General features: G+C 45.8%; 1 protein-coding gene across 1 annotated transcript; it reads left to right on the top strand.

Moving 5' to 3' along the window:
* Positions 1 to 10,451: 10,451 nt before the first annotated feature.
* Positions 10,452 to 11,594, top strand: LOC125512791 (protein PELOTA 1-like). The gene has a single exon (XM_048677874.1). The coding sequence runs from the start codon at positions 10,452 to 10,454 to the stop codon at positions 11,592 to 11,594; it is 1,143 nt and encodes a 380-aa protein (XP_048533831.1).
* Positions 11,595 to 15,423: the final 3,829 nt, after the last annotated feature.

Here is a 15,423-nt window from a genome sequence, read left to right as displayed (position 1 = left end):
TGTAATCACTTGATTCAACTGGGAGTTAATCTTCCGGATGATAGCGTCATTGACAGAATTCTCCAATCACTTCCACCAAGCTACAAGAGCTTCGTGATGAACTATAATATGCAAGGGATGAATAAGACTATTTCCGAGCTCTTCGCGATGCTGAAAGCTGCGGAGGTAGAAATCAAGAAGGAGCATCAAGTGTTGATGGTCAACAAGACCACTAGTTTCAAGAAAAAGGGCAAAGGGAAGAAGAAGGGGAACTTCAAGAAGAACAGCAAGCAAGTTGCTGCTCAAGAGAAGAAACCCAAGTCTGGACCTAAGCCTGAAACTGAGTGCTTCTACTGCAAGCAGACTGGTCACTGGAAGCGGAACTGCCCCAAGTATTTGGCGGATAAGAAGGATGGCAAGGTGAACAAAGGTATATGTGATATACATGTTATTGATGTGTACCTTACTAATGCTCGCAGTAGCACCTGGGTATTTGATATTGGTTCTGTTGCTAATATTTGCAACTCGAAACAGGGACTACAGATTAAGCGAAGATTGGCTAAGGACGAGGTGACGATGCGCGTGGGAAATGGTTCCAAAGTCGATGTGATCGCAGTCGGCACGCTACCTCTACATCTACCTTCGGGATTAATATTAGACCGAAATAATTGTTATTTGGTGCCAGCGTTAAGCATGAACATTATATCTGGATCTTGTTTGATGCGAGACGGTTATTCATTTAAATCAGAGAATAATGGTTGTTCTATTTATATGAGTAATATCTTTTATGGTCATGCACCCTTGAAGAATGGTCTATTCTTATTGAATCTCGATAGTAGTGACACACATATTCATAATGTTGAAGCCAAAATATGCAGAGTTGATAATGATAGTGCAACTTATTTGTGGCACTGCCGTTTAGGTCATATCGGTGTAAAGCGCATGAAGAAACTCCATATTGATGGACTTTTGGAACCACTTGAGTATGAATCACTTGGTATTTGCGAACCGTGCCTTATGGGCAAGATGACTAAAACACCGTTCTCTGGTACTATGGAGAGAGCAACAGATTTATTGGAAATCATACATACGGATGTATGTGGTCCGATGAATATTGAGGCTCGTGGCGGATATCGTTATTTTCTCACCTTCACAGATGACTTAAGTAGATATGGGTATATCTACTTAATGAAACATAAGTCTGAAACGTTTGAAAAGTTCAAAGAATTTCAGAGTGAAGTTGAAATTCATCGTAACAAGAAAATAAAATTCCTACGATCTGATCGTGGAGGAGAATATTTGAGTTACGAGTTTGGTGTACATTTGAAACAATGTGGAATAGTTTCGCAACTCACGCCACCCGGAACACCACAGCGTAATGGTGTGTCCGAACGTCGTAATCGTACTTTACTTGATATGGTGCGATCTATGATGTCTCTTACAGATTTACCGCTATCGTTTTGGGGTTATGCTTTAGAGACGGCCGCATTCACGTTAAATAGGGCACCATCAAGATCTGTTGAGACGACGCCTTATGAACTATGGTTTGGCAAGAAACCAAAGTTGTCGTTTCTGAAAGTTTGGGGCTGCGATGCTTATGTGAAAAAGCTTCAACCTGATAAGCTCGAACCCAAATCGGAGAAATGTGTCTTCATAGGATATCCAAAGGAGACTATTGGATACACCTTCTATCACAGATCCGAAGGCAAGACTTTTGTTGCTAAGTTCGGAAACTTTCTGGAGAAGGAGTTTCTCTCGAAAGAAGTGAGTGGGAGGAAAGTAGAACTTGACGAGGTAACTGTACCTGCTCCCTTGTTGGAGAGTAATGCATCACAGAAACCTGTTTCTGTGACACCTACACCAATAAGTGAGGAAGCTAATGATAATGATCATGAAACTTCAGAACAAGATACTACTGAACCTCGTAGATCAACCAGAGTGAGATCCACATCAGAGTGGTACGGTAATCCTGTTCTGGAAGTCATGCTACTAGATCATGATGAACCTATGAACTATGAAGAAGCGATGGTGAGCCCAGATTCCGCAAAATGGCTTGAAGCCATGAAATCTGAGATGGGATCCATGTATGAGAACAAAGTGTGGACTTTGGTTGACTTGCCCGATGATCGGCAAGCGATTGAGAATAAATGGATCTTCAAGAAGAAGACTGACGCTGACGGTAATATTATTGTCTACAAAGCTCGACTTGTCGCAAAAGGGTTTCGGCAAGTTCAAGGGATTGACTATGATGAGACCTTCTCACCCGTAGCGATGCTTAAGTCTGTCCGAATCATGTTAGCAATTGCCGCATTTTATGATTATGAAATTTGGCAGATGGGTGTCAAAACTGCATTCCTGAATGGGTTTCTGGAAGAAGAGTTGTATATGATGCAACCAGAAGGTTTTGTCGATCCAAAGGGAGCTAACAAAGTATGCAAGCTCCAGCGATCCATCTATGGACTGGTGCAAGCCTCTCGGAGTTGGAATAAATGCTTTGATAGTGTGATCAAAGCATTTGGTTTTATACAGACTTTTGGAGAAGCCTGTATTTACAAGAAAGTGAGTGGGAGCTCTGTAGCATTTCTGATATTATATGTGGATGAAATATTACTGATTGGAAATGATATAGAATTTCTGGATAGCATAAAGGGATACCTGAATAAGAGTTTTTCAATGAAAGACCTCGGTGAAGCTGCTTACATATTAGGCATTAAGATCTATAGAGATAGATCGAGACTCTTAATTGGACTTTCACAAAGCACATACCTTGACAAGATTTTGAAGAAGTTCAAAATGGATCAAGCAAAGAAAGGGTTCTTGCCTGTGTTACAAGGTGTGAAATTGAGTCAGACTCAATGCCCGACCACTGCAGAAGATAGAGAGAAAATGAAAGATGTTCCCTATGCTTCAGCCATAGGCTCTATCATGTATGCAATGCTGTGTACCAGACCTGATGTGTGCCTTGCTATAAGTCTAGCAGGGAGGTACCAAAGTAATCCAGGAGTGGATCACTGGACAGCGGTCAAGAACATCCTGAAGTACCTGAGAAGGACTAAGGATATGTTTCTCGTATACGGAGGTGACAAAGAGCTCATCGTGAATGGTTACGTTGATGCAAGCTTTGACACTGATCCGGATGATTCTAAATCGCAAACCGGATACATGTTTACATTAAACGGTGGAGCTATCAGTTGGTGCAGTTCTAAACAAAGCGTCGTGGCGGGATCTACGTGTGAAGCAGAATACATAGCTGCTTCGGAAGCAGCAAATGAAGGAGTCTGGATGAAGGAGTTCATATCCGATCTAGGTGTCATACCTAGTGCATCGGGTCCAATGAAAATCTTTTGTGACAATACTGGTGCAATTGCCTTGGCAAAGGAATCCAGATTTCACAAGAGAACCAAGCACATCAAGAGACGCTTCAATTCCATCCGGAATCTAGTCCAGGTGGGAGACATAGAGATTTGCAAGATACATACGGATCTGAATGTAGCAGACCCATTGACTAAGCCTCTTCCACGAGCAAAGCATGATCAGCACCAAGGCTCCATGGGTGTTAGAATCATTAACTGTGTAATCTAGATTATTGACTCTAGTGCAAGTGGGAGACTGAAGGAAATATGCCCTAGAGGCAATAATAAAGTTATTATTTATTTCCTTATATCATGATAAATATTTATTATTCATGCTAGAATTGTATTAACCGGAAACATAATACATGTGTGAATACATAGACAAACAGAGTGTTACTAGTATGCCTCTACTTGACTAGCTCGTTAATCAAAGATGGTTATGTTTCCTAACCATGAAGAAAGAGTTGTTATTTGATTAACGGGATCACATCATTAGTTGAATGATCTGATTGACATGACCCATTCCATTAGCTTAGCACCCGATCGTTTAGTATGTTGCTATTGCTTTCTTCATGACTTATACATGTTCCTATGACTATGAGATTATGCAACTCCCGTTTGCCGGAGGAACACTTTGTGTGCTACCAAACGTCACAACGTAACTGGGTGATTATAAAGGTGCTCTATAGGTGTCTCCAAAGGTACATGTTGGGTTGGCGTATTTCGAGATTAGGATTTTTCACTCCGATTGTCGGAGAGGTATCTCTGGACCCTCTCGGTAATGCACATCACATAAGCCTTGCAAGCATTGCAACTAATGAGTTAGTTGTGAGATTATGTATTACGGAACGAGTAAAGAGACTTGCCGGTGAGGAGATTGAACTAGGTATTGAGATACCGACGATCGAATCTCGGGCAAGTAACATACCGATGACAAAGGGAACAACGTATGTTGTTATGCGGTCTGACCGATAAAGATCTTCGTAGAATATGTAGGAACCAATACGAGCATCCAGGTTCCGCTATTGGTTATTGACTAGAGACGTGTCTCGGTCATGTCTACATTGTTCTTGAACCGTAGGGTCCGCACGCTTAACGTTACGATGACATTTTCATTATGAGTTTATGTATTTTTATGTACCGAAGGTTGTTCGGAGTCCCGGATGTGATCACGGACATGACGAGGAGTCTCGAAATGGTCGAGACATAAAGATCGATATATTGGATGACTATATTCGGACACCGGAAGTGTTCCGGGTGATTTTGGAGAAAACCGGAGTGCCGGAGGGGTTACCGGAACCCCCCGGGGAAGTATTGGGCCTTAGTGGGCCTGAGGGGAGAGAGAGGGCAGCAGCCCAGGAGGTGGCGCCCCCCCCCCCCCATGGGGAGTCCGAATTGGACTAGGGAGGGGGACGCGGCCCCTCTTTCCCTCTCCCTCTCCCTCTCTTTCCTTCCCCCTCTTTCTTCCTAGTTGGACTAGGAAAGGGGAGTCCTACTCCCACTAGGAGGAGGACTCCCCCCTCCCTTTGGCGCGCCCCATAGGGCCGGCCGGCCTTCCCCCTTGCTCCTTTATATACGGGGGCAGGGGGCACCCTAGGACACACAAGTTGATCTTCGTGATCGTTCCTTAGCCGTGTGCGGTGCCCCCCTCCACGATATTACACCTCGATCATATTGTAGCGGTGCTTAGGCGAAGCCCTGCGACGGTTGAACATCAAGATCGTCACCACGCTGTCGTGCTGACGGAACTCCTCCCCGAAGCTTTGCTGGATTGGAGCCCGAGGAGCATCATCGAGCTGAACGTGTGCCAAGAACTCGGAGGTGCCAGAGTAACGGTGGTTGGATCGGTTGAACCGGGAAGACGTACGACTACTTCCTCTATGTTGTGTCAACGTTCCGCTTCGGTCTACGAGGGTACGTAGACAACACTCTCCCATCTCGTTGCTATGCATCACCATGATCTTGCGTGTGCGTAGGAAATTTTTTGAAATTACTACGTTCCCCAACATAAAACTCCTCCAGCAAGGCCCAACCTTGGTTTTACCATTCGCAACCTAGCCTTTTTTTCCCTTGGGAGTCGCGCTCTCGAGGCTCATCATTATTTTTAACCCCCTCCCCCCCCCCGGGCCAGTGCTCCTCTGAGTGTTGGTCCAACTTGTCAGCCGCCGGTGGCCACCAGGGGCAACTCTGGGTTGGCCTACCGGAAGTTTGGACAATCTAAGTGTGCCCTGAGAACGAGATATGTGCAGCTCCTATCGGGATTTGTCGGCACATTCGGGCGGCTTTGCTGGACTTGTTTTACCATTGTCGAGGATGTCTTGTAACCGGGATGACGAGCCTGATCGGATTGTCTTGGGAGAAGGAATATCCTTCGTTGACCATGAGAGCTTGTGATGGGCTAAGTTGGGACACCCCTGCAGGGATTTGAACTTTCGAAAGCCGTGCCCGCGGTTATGGGCAGATGGTAATTTGTTAATGTCCGGTTGTAGAAAACCTGAAGTTGATCTTAACTAAAATACATCAACCGCGTTTGTAACCGTGATGGTCTCTTTCCGGCGGAGTCCGGGAAGTGAACACGGTGTTGGAGTTATGCTTGACGTAGGTTGTTCTAGGATCACTTCTTGATCATAGTTTCTCGACCGTGCTTTGCTCTCTCTCTTCTCGCTCTCATTTGCGTATGTTTAGCCACCATATATGCTAGTCGCTTGCTGCAGCTCCACATCATACCTTTTACCCTACCTATAAGCTTAAATAGTCTTGATCGCGAGGGTGTAAGATTGCTGAGTCCCCGTGACTCACAGATACTTGCAAAATCAGTTTGCAGGTGTCGACGATGCCGTGCAGGTGACGCAACCGAGCTCAAGGAGGAGCTCGATGAAGATCTTGTCCTTTGTGTTGTTTCGTTCTGGTTGATCAGTAGTGGAGCCCAGTTGGGATCGATCGGGGATCTATGTAGCATTTGGGGTAGTCTTCTTTTATTTTGATTCCGTAGTCGGACCTTGATTGTATCTGGATGATATAATGCTTTAGTCATGCAATTGTGTGAAGTGGCGATTGTAAGCCAACTATGTAACTCTTTCCCTTATGTATTACATAGGTTGTGTGAAGATTACCTCACTTGCGACATTCCTTTCAATGCGGTTATGCCTCTAAGTCGTGCTTCGACACGTGGGAGATATAGCCGCATCGAGGGCGTTATAGTTTTAGTCTTAATCTGTCATTCTCTTTACCTTTTCCCAGGTCGATCATGTAATCATTGTCAGGTTCTAGTATTTAACCTGGATAATATATTTGTCATTGTCTTGGCCTTTTAATTTGCAGATTTGGGTCAAACCTGAAGGTCCAATAGAATTATCACAAGTGTTTGACAAGCTAAAGTTTGTGAATTTGGCCGACATTTCAGAAGAATGTGATCTGACTTGGACATTGTTTATCCTGCGAGGCGCGCCTAGCCTCGAGGAGGTATGCGTAAGCATGTGGAATAGATGCGACTTGGTAAGGGGTCACAAGGATAGGAAGAAGCTTCAGCTTAGCGAGGAGAAGAAGGACGCGGGCACGGAGTGGGAATCATCTTCCGCACCAGATTTCAAGCACCACAACCTGGCTGTGCTCAGGATCTTTGGGTTTCAGTTGCAAGACAAGTTTGTGAATTATGTCAATGGCATCATGGAATCGGCGGTTGATCTCAAGGGAGTGTACCTGCATAAGAGGCCGGGGTGTGGGGCTTGTGTGTGCAGAATTTGGAAGGATGGATACCCATGGACGGAGAAGCAGAAGGTCTCGCTTTTGAATAGTTTCAACATGGATGCATGCCCGCTCTTAACGATTTACTTCCCGAGCTCAAGAACCTGAAGGATCGATGTGTTTCGTTGACCTCGAATGCTGCTCGTGTATCATGTTTTGAGATTCCTTGAGATGGTAACTAAATTCAACATAGTGAGCAGTGAAATAATAGCCGCGGGTGTTTTTATTAGCTAATGGTAAGTGCTGATAATTCTTCTGGTTATGTAAACAACTTACCAATATTTGTGTTGCATAATATAAGGTGGTGTTATCATGCCTTGCAAATTCTATGAGTAGTGAAATATTGCTAAGGATCTACGAATAAAATTGTGCTTCGAGTTTATTTTTCATGTGCTACTCATCGTATTCCCCTTGAGAAAATGCTCGTGATCCACCAATGAAATCATGTTCTTCTCCAAAAAAACAAGGAAGCAGTTAACAGTGGTAGCAGTACTGCTACTACCGATCCTGATAGTCGCACTGCTAATGCGGCGCCATCATTAGTACTATGTTGATTCTCTGACAAGCAAGCATAAGAAAGTGATGTGATCATGGTGCAAGAATTTAAATATTATATTTTTACTAGGTCAGAGGAGAAAGAACAGAAGCGGGTTGTAGTTTAAGAGCACAAGTATAATGTATATCTATATCTATACCTATTACTCGTCATATGTTTTACAAAAAAGCACCTGAATTTTTCTTTAAGTAACCCGTGGCATTAAGTGCCCTTTCTCTGTTGGGCTTTAGCTCAACTGCTGCAGCAACTATCTCACGCGTCTGGGCACCGGTTAGTTTTCTGTGTTCAGCTGCAATAGGCCCAGTACGGCTTGGGGGCGGACTTGGGCTTAGATGGAGCAGCCCCAGTCCTTATGGCATCCCCCATAAGCTTATGTGTCTTAGGTGGAGGTGCAACTGGCTCTTCCTCCTCCTCATCTTCTTCATCACTCCTTGTCATAGAAGGATGACCAAGCACTCTGGCAGTGGTCTTTCTGACTCTCTCCTTCCTCTTCTTTCCACCTGCAGCCTCTTCCTCTCTTGGTTCAAGAGTGAATTTCATGGTTTCTTGAGTTGAGGCTCTGGCCTTCGACATTGAAGCTCTCTTGGCAGGAGCCTTCTACTGCATTCCAGGCTTGGTAGCAGCAGCAACATACTCTTTGTTGAGTACTTTCTTGGAGGTCATCTCCTCCTCAATAACAAAATCCTCATCCTTAGATTCAGATGGTCTCTTCTTCCTTTGCCTAGTTGTTGCCTTAGGCAAATTGCTGGGAGTCATTCTACTCCCCTCATCATAGCTGCTAGAGGGACTAGTGCCCTCACTGAGGTTGAGCTGCTCTTCAGACTTGTTCCGGCTTTCACTGCCCTCTGACATTGCTGAAACTGGCCCTGTGAATAGTTGGGTATAGATAGAGTAGATGAGCATCACAAAGTGCAGCTTATTTTGCAAAAAATATTGAGACAAAAACTTAATTTTAGTTTTCTATAGAAAGCATTTTGGAACTATAGATTTGACAAACTCGGTGACACCGAAGCGCACATAGAGTCTAAACATGCAGTTTCGGTCAGACCGAAATGCAGTTAGGTAACTCCGAGATGCTAGGGTTTCACAGAGAAAGTGATTTCGGTCTCACCGATCAGTGCACTTCGGTTAGACCGAGTTGTAGTTGTGCAATGGCCAGGGCCAATCATTGTGACCAAGATCCTCAGATCGGTCGGCCCGAGATGGGTTTGGCGGAAACCTAACCCCAAGTTTTTGCATCAAATCTATTCTATGGAATTCGTTTGGTGGATAGATCAATCTCATACGTGGGAAGAACATATGCATTATACTTTGTGCAAGATTTGGAGTAATGAAAAGCACAAAGGGTCAAGTCAGTACCCTAACTTGGCGACGGACTCGCTATGACGGCAACGACGGTGAGGATTCCGTTGACGGCGGCGGAGACCAGCGAAGGAGGTCACTGCCGACGACGGCGACGATCCGAAGACCAAGGGGCAGCAGTGCTGGGAGGCGCGATTGAGTGGTTTGAAGGAGTTTCCAAAATTTCAATGCGCGGTATATATACCCGGTCACTGTCGGTGTGACCGAGTGGAACGACTCGGTGTGACCGGATTGTTCTAATCGGTTGCGTCGAGAAAGCACCGCATGTGCCGCTTCCTGGCACAGGCGACTGCTCCGCGTTCAAACGACACAAGGACCGTCCGTCCGTCTGCCGCCCTGCTACTTGTGAGCTGTGTTGTGATTTTCCCCGAAGAGGAGGAGAGATGCAGTACAATAGAGATAACTATTTCCCTCAGTCGTACTCAAAATCATTGTTTACATGAACTTTTTTCCACATGATGATTTTTTACATTGGTGTTGATTTTTTCCAAAAGAAGTACTATGATGAACATTTTGCAAATAACATTGTGTGCTCTTTAAATACACGATGGACATTTTTTCAAATACACGTTGAACGTATTTTAGATACATGATAACATTCACGTTGTACACTTTTTAAATTGACGATGAAATTTTAAAGTGCAATGATGGATATTGTTCTAAACATGGGATGCTTTTAAAAATGTGAACATTTCTCTAAAACTACGTAAACATTTTAATGGGTCTGTATAGCAGGTTTTCCTTTTCCTTTACAGTTTTATACACGAACATTTATGTGCTTTAAAAAAAGTAACCAACGAACTTTTTTGAAACACCCAATGAACATTTTTCTGATATGCCTGATGAATATGTCTTTAGTTTTATGATGAGAATTTTGTAAATATAAGATGAACATTTTTTAAATACATGGTGAAAATTTGTTGAAATAAGTGATGATCATCGTTTCGAAATTAGTATAAAAGTTTTATAAAAGAATACACAATGACCATTTTTTTTAATACCATATGATAAGAAACAATTGTAATTCATGCCGAATATTGGATTCTCATCAGTTTACTTAGACGGACTTGTTTTACCTGGTCCAATTGGTACCGTGTGTGGAGTGGACACCTTGCCAAAGCCGTGTCCAGCTGTGGGTCGGCCGCTAATTACGTGCGCATGTAGCTTAGCTTAGGGTTAGGGAAACCAACTCTATCTTCCCTGCTCGATCTGAACTCGGAGTCGATCGGGCCTCCGCTGATCGAAACCAACGTTATAAATAGCCACCACCCTCCGTCTGTCCATTGATCCAACACGTTCGCTCCGCTCGCAACTCACGAAAACAACCGCAAGCTCAGATTGGTATATGCTCCGGTCGCCGCTTTCGCATCCATCGCTCACCGCCGTCGACACCGTCAAGACAGGTCTCCCGTCTCTCTCGACAACAACGAGACCGCCGCGCACTTTGATCCTGAACGATGAAGCTCGTCGGAAAAAGCCTCGCCCGCGACGGGCCCGGCTCCGTCAAGCTATTGCCGGAGGTGGATGACGACCTGTGGGACGCCTACAACCTCATCGCCGCCGGCGACGCCGTCGAGGCCGTCACGGTCCGGAAGATCACGAGGTCCGGAGGCCGCGACGCGGAGCGCATCAAGCTGACGCTGGAGGTCGCGGTGGAGTCCACGGACTACGACAAGGACGGCTCCGTCCTGCGCGTCCGCGGCAAGAACCTCACCAAGAACGAGCACGTCCAGATCGGCCAGTACCACACTCTGGAGATCGAGCTACGGAGGCCCTTCGTCCTCCGCAAGGAGGCCTGGGACTGGCCGGCGCTCGACACCATCCGCAAATCCTGCGACGAGACCGCCGCCAACGCCGACCTAGCCGTGCTCCTCATGCAGGAAGGCCTCGCCCACCTCTTCCTCGTCGGGAGGAGCGTCACGACCACCAGAGCGCGCGTGGAGGTGCCCATCCCCAGGAAGCACGGCTCCAGCTCCGGCGCCGTCGCCGCCTACGACACCGCCCTCAAGGACTTCTTCCAGCGCGTCCTGGCCGCCTTCGTGCACCACGTCGACTTCGACCTCGTCCAGTGCGTGGTGATCGCCAGCCCCGGCTTCACCAAGGACCAGTTCCGCGACCACATGCTCCTGGAGGCCGCCCGGCGAGGGGAGCTGCGCGCCATCACGGAGCACAAGGCGCGCATCGTGCTCGCACCCGCGCCCTCGGGCTACCCGCACAGCCTCAAGGACGTCCTGGCCGCCCCGAGCGTCCTGTCGCTGATAAAGGACACGAGGGCCGCGCTGGAGGTGCCGGCGCTGCAGGAGTTCTATGCCATGATCGCCAAGGACTCGGCGAGGGCTTGCTACGGGCCCAAGCACGTCGAGGTCGCGCATGAACGTCTCGCCATCCAGACACTCCTGCTCACGGACACTTGGTTCCGCAACCCTGACGTTGTTGCTAGGCGCAAGTGCGTCGATTTGGCCGAATCCGTGAAGAAGGTCGGTGGCAAGGTGTGCGTCTTTTCGTCCATGCATGTCTCCGGCAATCAGCTCGAGCAGCTCACGGGGATAGCCGCAGTTCTTCGTTTTCCCATGCCTGATCTCGACGACATCGAGATGTGATGATAATTAAGGGCTATGCTTATATTTTTCTTCTACTACTACTAGGGTGTACTACGCTCTCTGTTTCACTTTTACTTGAACTATGGTTTTAGATGTCTCAATACACAACTTTGATCACTTATTTCTATTATACGATGTGTTATTTATGTAACCAAGCAAAGTTTATACATTGTGGAGTTGTCTTTTTCATTGAAAATATCAATGCGAAAATCTAAGTTACTAAGCTCCGTGGAATTGCTAGCACGTGGTGGCTTGTGGCTTTTATAAGGTAATGATGGGGCCTGGTTGAAAGTGTGAGTATCGTTACGTGACGGAGTGAAGTCTATTTTAAACTTTAAAAGTTATAGAGCCCGTCCAAAATAAACCCTCACCTCAAAATCCCTGAAGTTTGTACATGTACTCATGATCCTAGTCTGATCCCGCCCCCGAAACTGTTTGGCACACCGGGAAACATTCCATCCCGCCCAGGATCAGAATCTACCCTCACTTACATCGTTACCCCACATGCCAATCCATCCTCTCTCTCTCTCTCTCTCTCTCTCTCTCTCCTGAAATCAACGCAGACGTGTCTGTGCCGCATCGTCGGTGCCTTGCGCTGCTCCAGTCCATGCTAGGACCCGGGCTGCGCGTCGGCAGTACGCCTCATGCCGAGGAGTCCATGCTCTCGTCGTGAGTAGAGGAGAGCAAGATGATGAAGTGGTGCCCGCACATCGGTGCTCCCCTGGCCATGCAATTAGTGGGGTAGCACGGCATCGAGTAGCTTGATGTGGTGTGTGCGACCATGGCTTCTGCTTGGTCCTTGTTGAGAGAGTTTGTTGCATGCAACGTTCAAGTCAAGACTGGTTCCTTACGTGTTGTTCCACGTCTCCTAATCTCTTCGCAATATACACTCATGTATATGTAATGTAACGTGTTTGATGTAAATAGTGAATGTAAGTAGCATCCTAAAGCTTTCCAGCCTTTTACAATCTGCACCGAGCAGTTCAGAGTTGCCTGCCACCACAAGTTCTCCCGGCTTTGCCTCGACAACTAGAGCCCGTACATGGGTTGCAACCGATACCGAACAACAGCAGAACACAACAGAACGCACACGCACGAACAACACAACAAGTTGCTTGATCGATTCTGGCCGCCGGCTAGACGTGTATATGTACGCATGCACAGGAGCGCTTCTGATCCGTTCCCACCGCGGAGATGGATATGACGTGTGGGTCCATTTAACCAGTGAGAGTACAAAACTATCCCAGCGGGATTGTGTTTTTCCTGGTGTATCAAATTGGTCTAAACTGATTGAGAGGGTCAGGATCAGACCAGGATTGTGAATGCAAGATACAAACTTTAGGGATTTTAAGCTGAGGGTTCATTTTGGATGAGCTCTACAACCTCAAGGTTTAAAACAACTTCACTCTGCGTGACGAGGATAAGTGCATGCATGTTAGCATTGCCGGTGTATGGACCGTGTTTCTTTAAACCTAGTGACGCACGGCAACATCACATGCCAGGAAAAAGCACGCGCGCGCGCGCACACACACACCTGCAAATGAATGCGCATACCCGCCATCGGTCCACAACAAAAACACAACATGTAAACGCACCATAAAGATACACAGAATAAAAAATGCTAATCCACAATTCCTCTAGTACCCAATAAAACTACTAGTAAAACCAAAAAGAAATGGACGAAGTCGATAGATATATAGCAATGCCCTATTAGAGGCTCCTATTTCCCGCTTAGGTCGAGGAATAGTGCACACTGCCCCCTTCGCGTATACATGTGCCGCCCTCCCACCGGTTTTGGGAAGGTTCTAGAACCTTCCTTGAGCTGAATTTGTGTTTTTATTTTGTTAGTTTTTCTTTTCCTTTCCTTTTCATTTATGGTTTTCCCATTCTAAAATTTGGAATAATATTTTAAATTCATGAGCTTATTTTGAAATTTATGAGTATTTTTTATAATATTTCTTAAATTCGTGGACACTTTTTTGGTATCACGAACATTTTTTTGAACCAATGGACATTTTATGAAATTTGCAAATACTCTTCTGACTTTTACGAAAATAATTTGATTCGACAAACATTTTTTGTATTGACGATCATTTTCTGAATTTGGGACTATTTTAAAATTTGTGAACAGTTTTTAAATTTGGAACATTTTTTCGGATCATGATGTATTTTAAAATTCGTGAAGATTTTTTAACAATAAGATTTTTTATTTAAAAAGAGCATGAATTGCTTTTGAAATACAGGAACATTTTTCTAATTCGTAAACACTTTTTGAAATTTGGATATTTTTCTAAACTCAAGAACATTTAAAAAATTATTCCAAATTTTAGAATGGGAAAACCATAAATGAAAAGGAAAAGAAGATCCACGCAGCGCCCGCCGCAGCACGTCCGGCAATGCTTGCATGCTTTGTTGCAGCAGCCGCAGTGTCGGACGCCGGCGACAGTATCCACGCACCGGCCGCTGCAGCACGCCGTCCCGTCGCTAGGCGTTCTTCATTTTCCCATGCCTGATCTCGACGACATCGAGATGTGATGATAATTAAGGGCTTTGCTTATTTTTCTTCTACTACAACTAGGGTGTACTATGCTCTCTGTTTCACTTTTATATAGTACTTGAACTATCGTTTTTTATGTCTCGAATACACAACTTTTATATATCATATTTTTTTATGTAATCAGGCAAAGTTTATACAATGTCGGAGGTGATTTTTCATTGAAAATATAAATGTGTAAATCTACAAGTTACTAAACTCCCTAGAATTGCTAGCCCCTGTGGCTTCGGCTTTGTAAGCCATTGATGGGCCCGGTTGACAGTGTGCATATCGATGCCTGGCGAGAAAACACGCGTGCACCCGCCGCCGGTTGACCACAAAGACACAATGTGTAGACGCACCATAAAGACACACAAAATAGCTGCACAGTCTCAGAACGATCCCAAAGAAGGATAACACAAGACAACCGCGGCCTTCATGAACGGGCTAGACAAATTAAACGATCATAAATTCATAATAGCCCACTAACAAAAGAACATGCTAATCCAGAAGGTGATAAACGCCGTGCACGTTATCCTCTAGTACCCAATGAAACTACTAGTAAGACAAAGAAAACAGAGACAATGACAAATGATGAAATGGGTCTGCCAATTGCAAAGTGTTGTGGGCAATGTGGTGGTATTGTTTGAGGTGCAAAAGTTCCTAGGCCGACCCAGTGGCAGGCCCCTGATGCAGGTTGTGTAAAGATCAATGTTGATGCTGCGGTTCCAAGGCACGCTAGATTTGGGGCCGTTGGGGCGATTTGCAGAAGTTCAGAGGGCCTATTCTTGGGTGCATCGGTGCTGCCTGTGAGATATATTGCGGATCCGCAGATTCTTGAGGCTATTGCGATCAGGGAAGGGTTGGCACAAGCGGAGGACCTCTATCAAAGGCGAATTCATGTTGCATCTGATTGCAAACAGTGTTGGGGAACGTAGTAATTTCAAAATTTTCCTACGCACACGCAACATCATGGTGATGCACAACAACGAGAGGGGAGAGTATTGTCCACGTACCCTCGTAGACCGAAAGCGGAAGCGTTAGCACAACGTGGTTGATGTAGTCGTACATCTTCAGGATCCGGCCGATCAAGTACCGAACGCACGTCACCTCCGAGTTCAGCACACGTTCAGCCCGATGACGTCCCTCAAACTCCGATCCAGCCGAGTGTTGAGGAAGAATTTCGTCAGCACGGCGGCGTGATGACGATGATGATGTTCTACCGACGCAGGGCTTCGCCTAAGCACCGCTACAGTATTATCGAGGTGGACTATGATGGAGGGGGACACCGCACAC

Source organism: Triticum urartu, chromosome 6, assembly GCF_003073215.2.
Source record: "Triticum urartu cultivar G1812 chromosome 6, Tu2.1, whole genome shotgun sequence".
Taxonomy (NCBI): Eukaryota; Viridiplantae; Streptophyta; class Magnoliopsida; order Poales; family Poaceae; genus Triticum; species Triticum urartu.
Note: the sequence above shows the minus strand (reverse complement) of the source record. Positions and strands in the feature narration are given on the sequence as shown.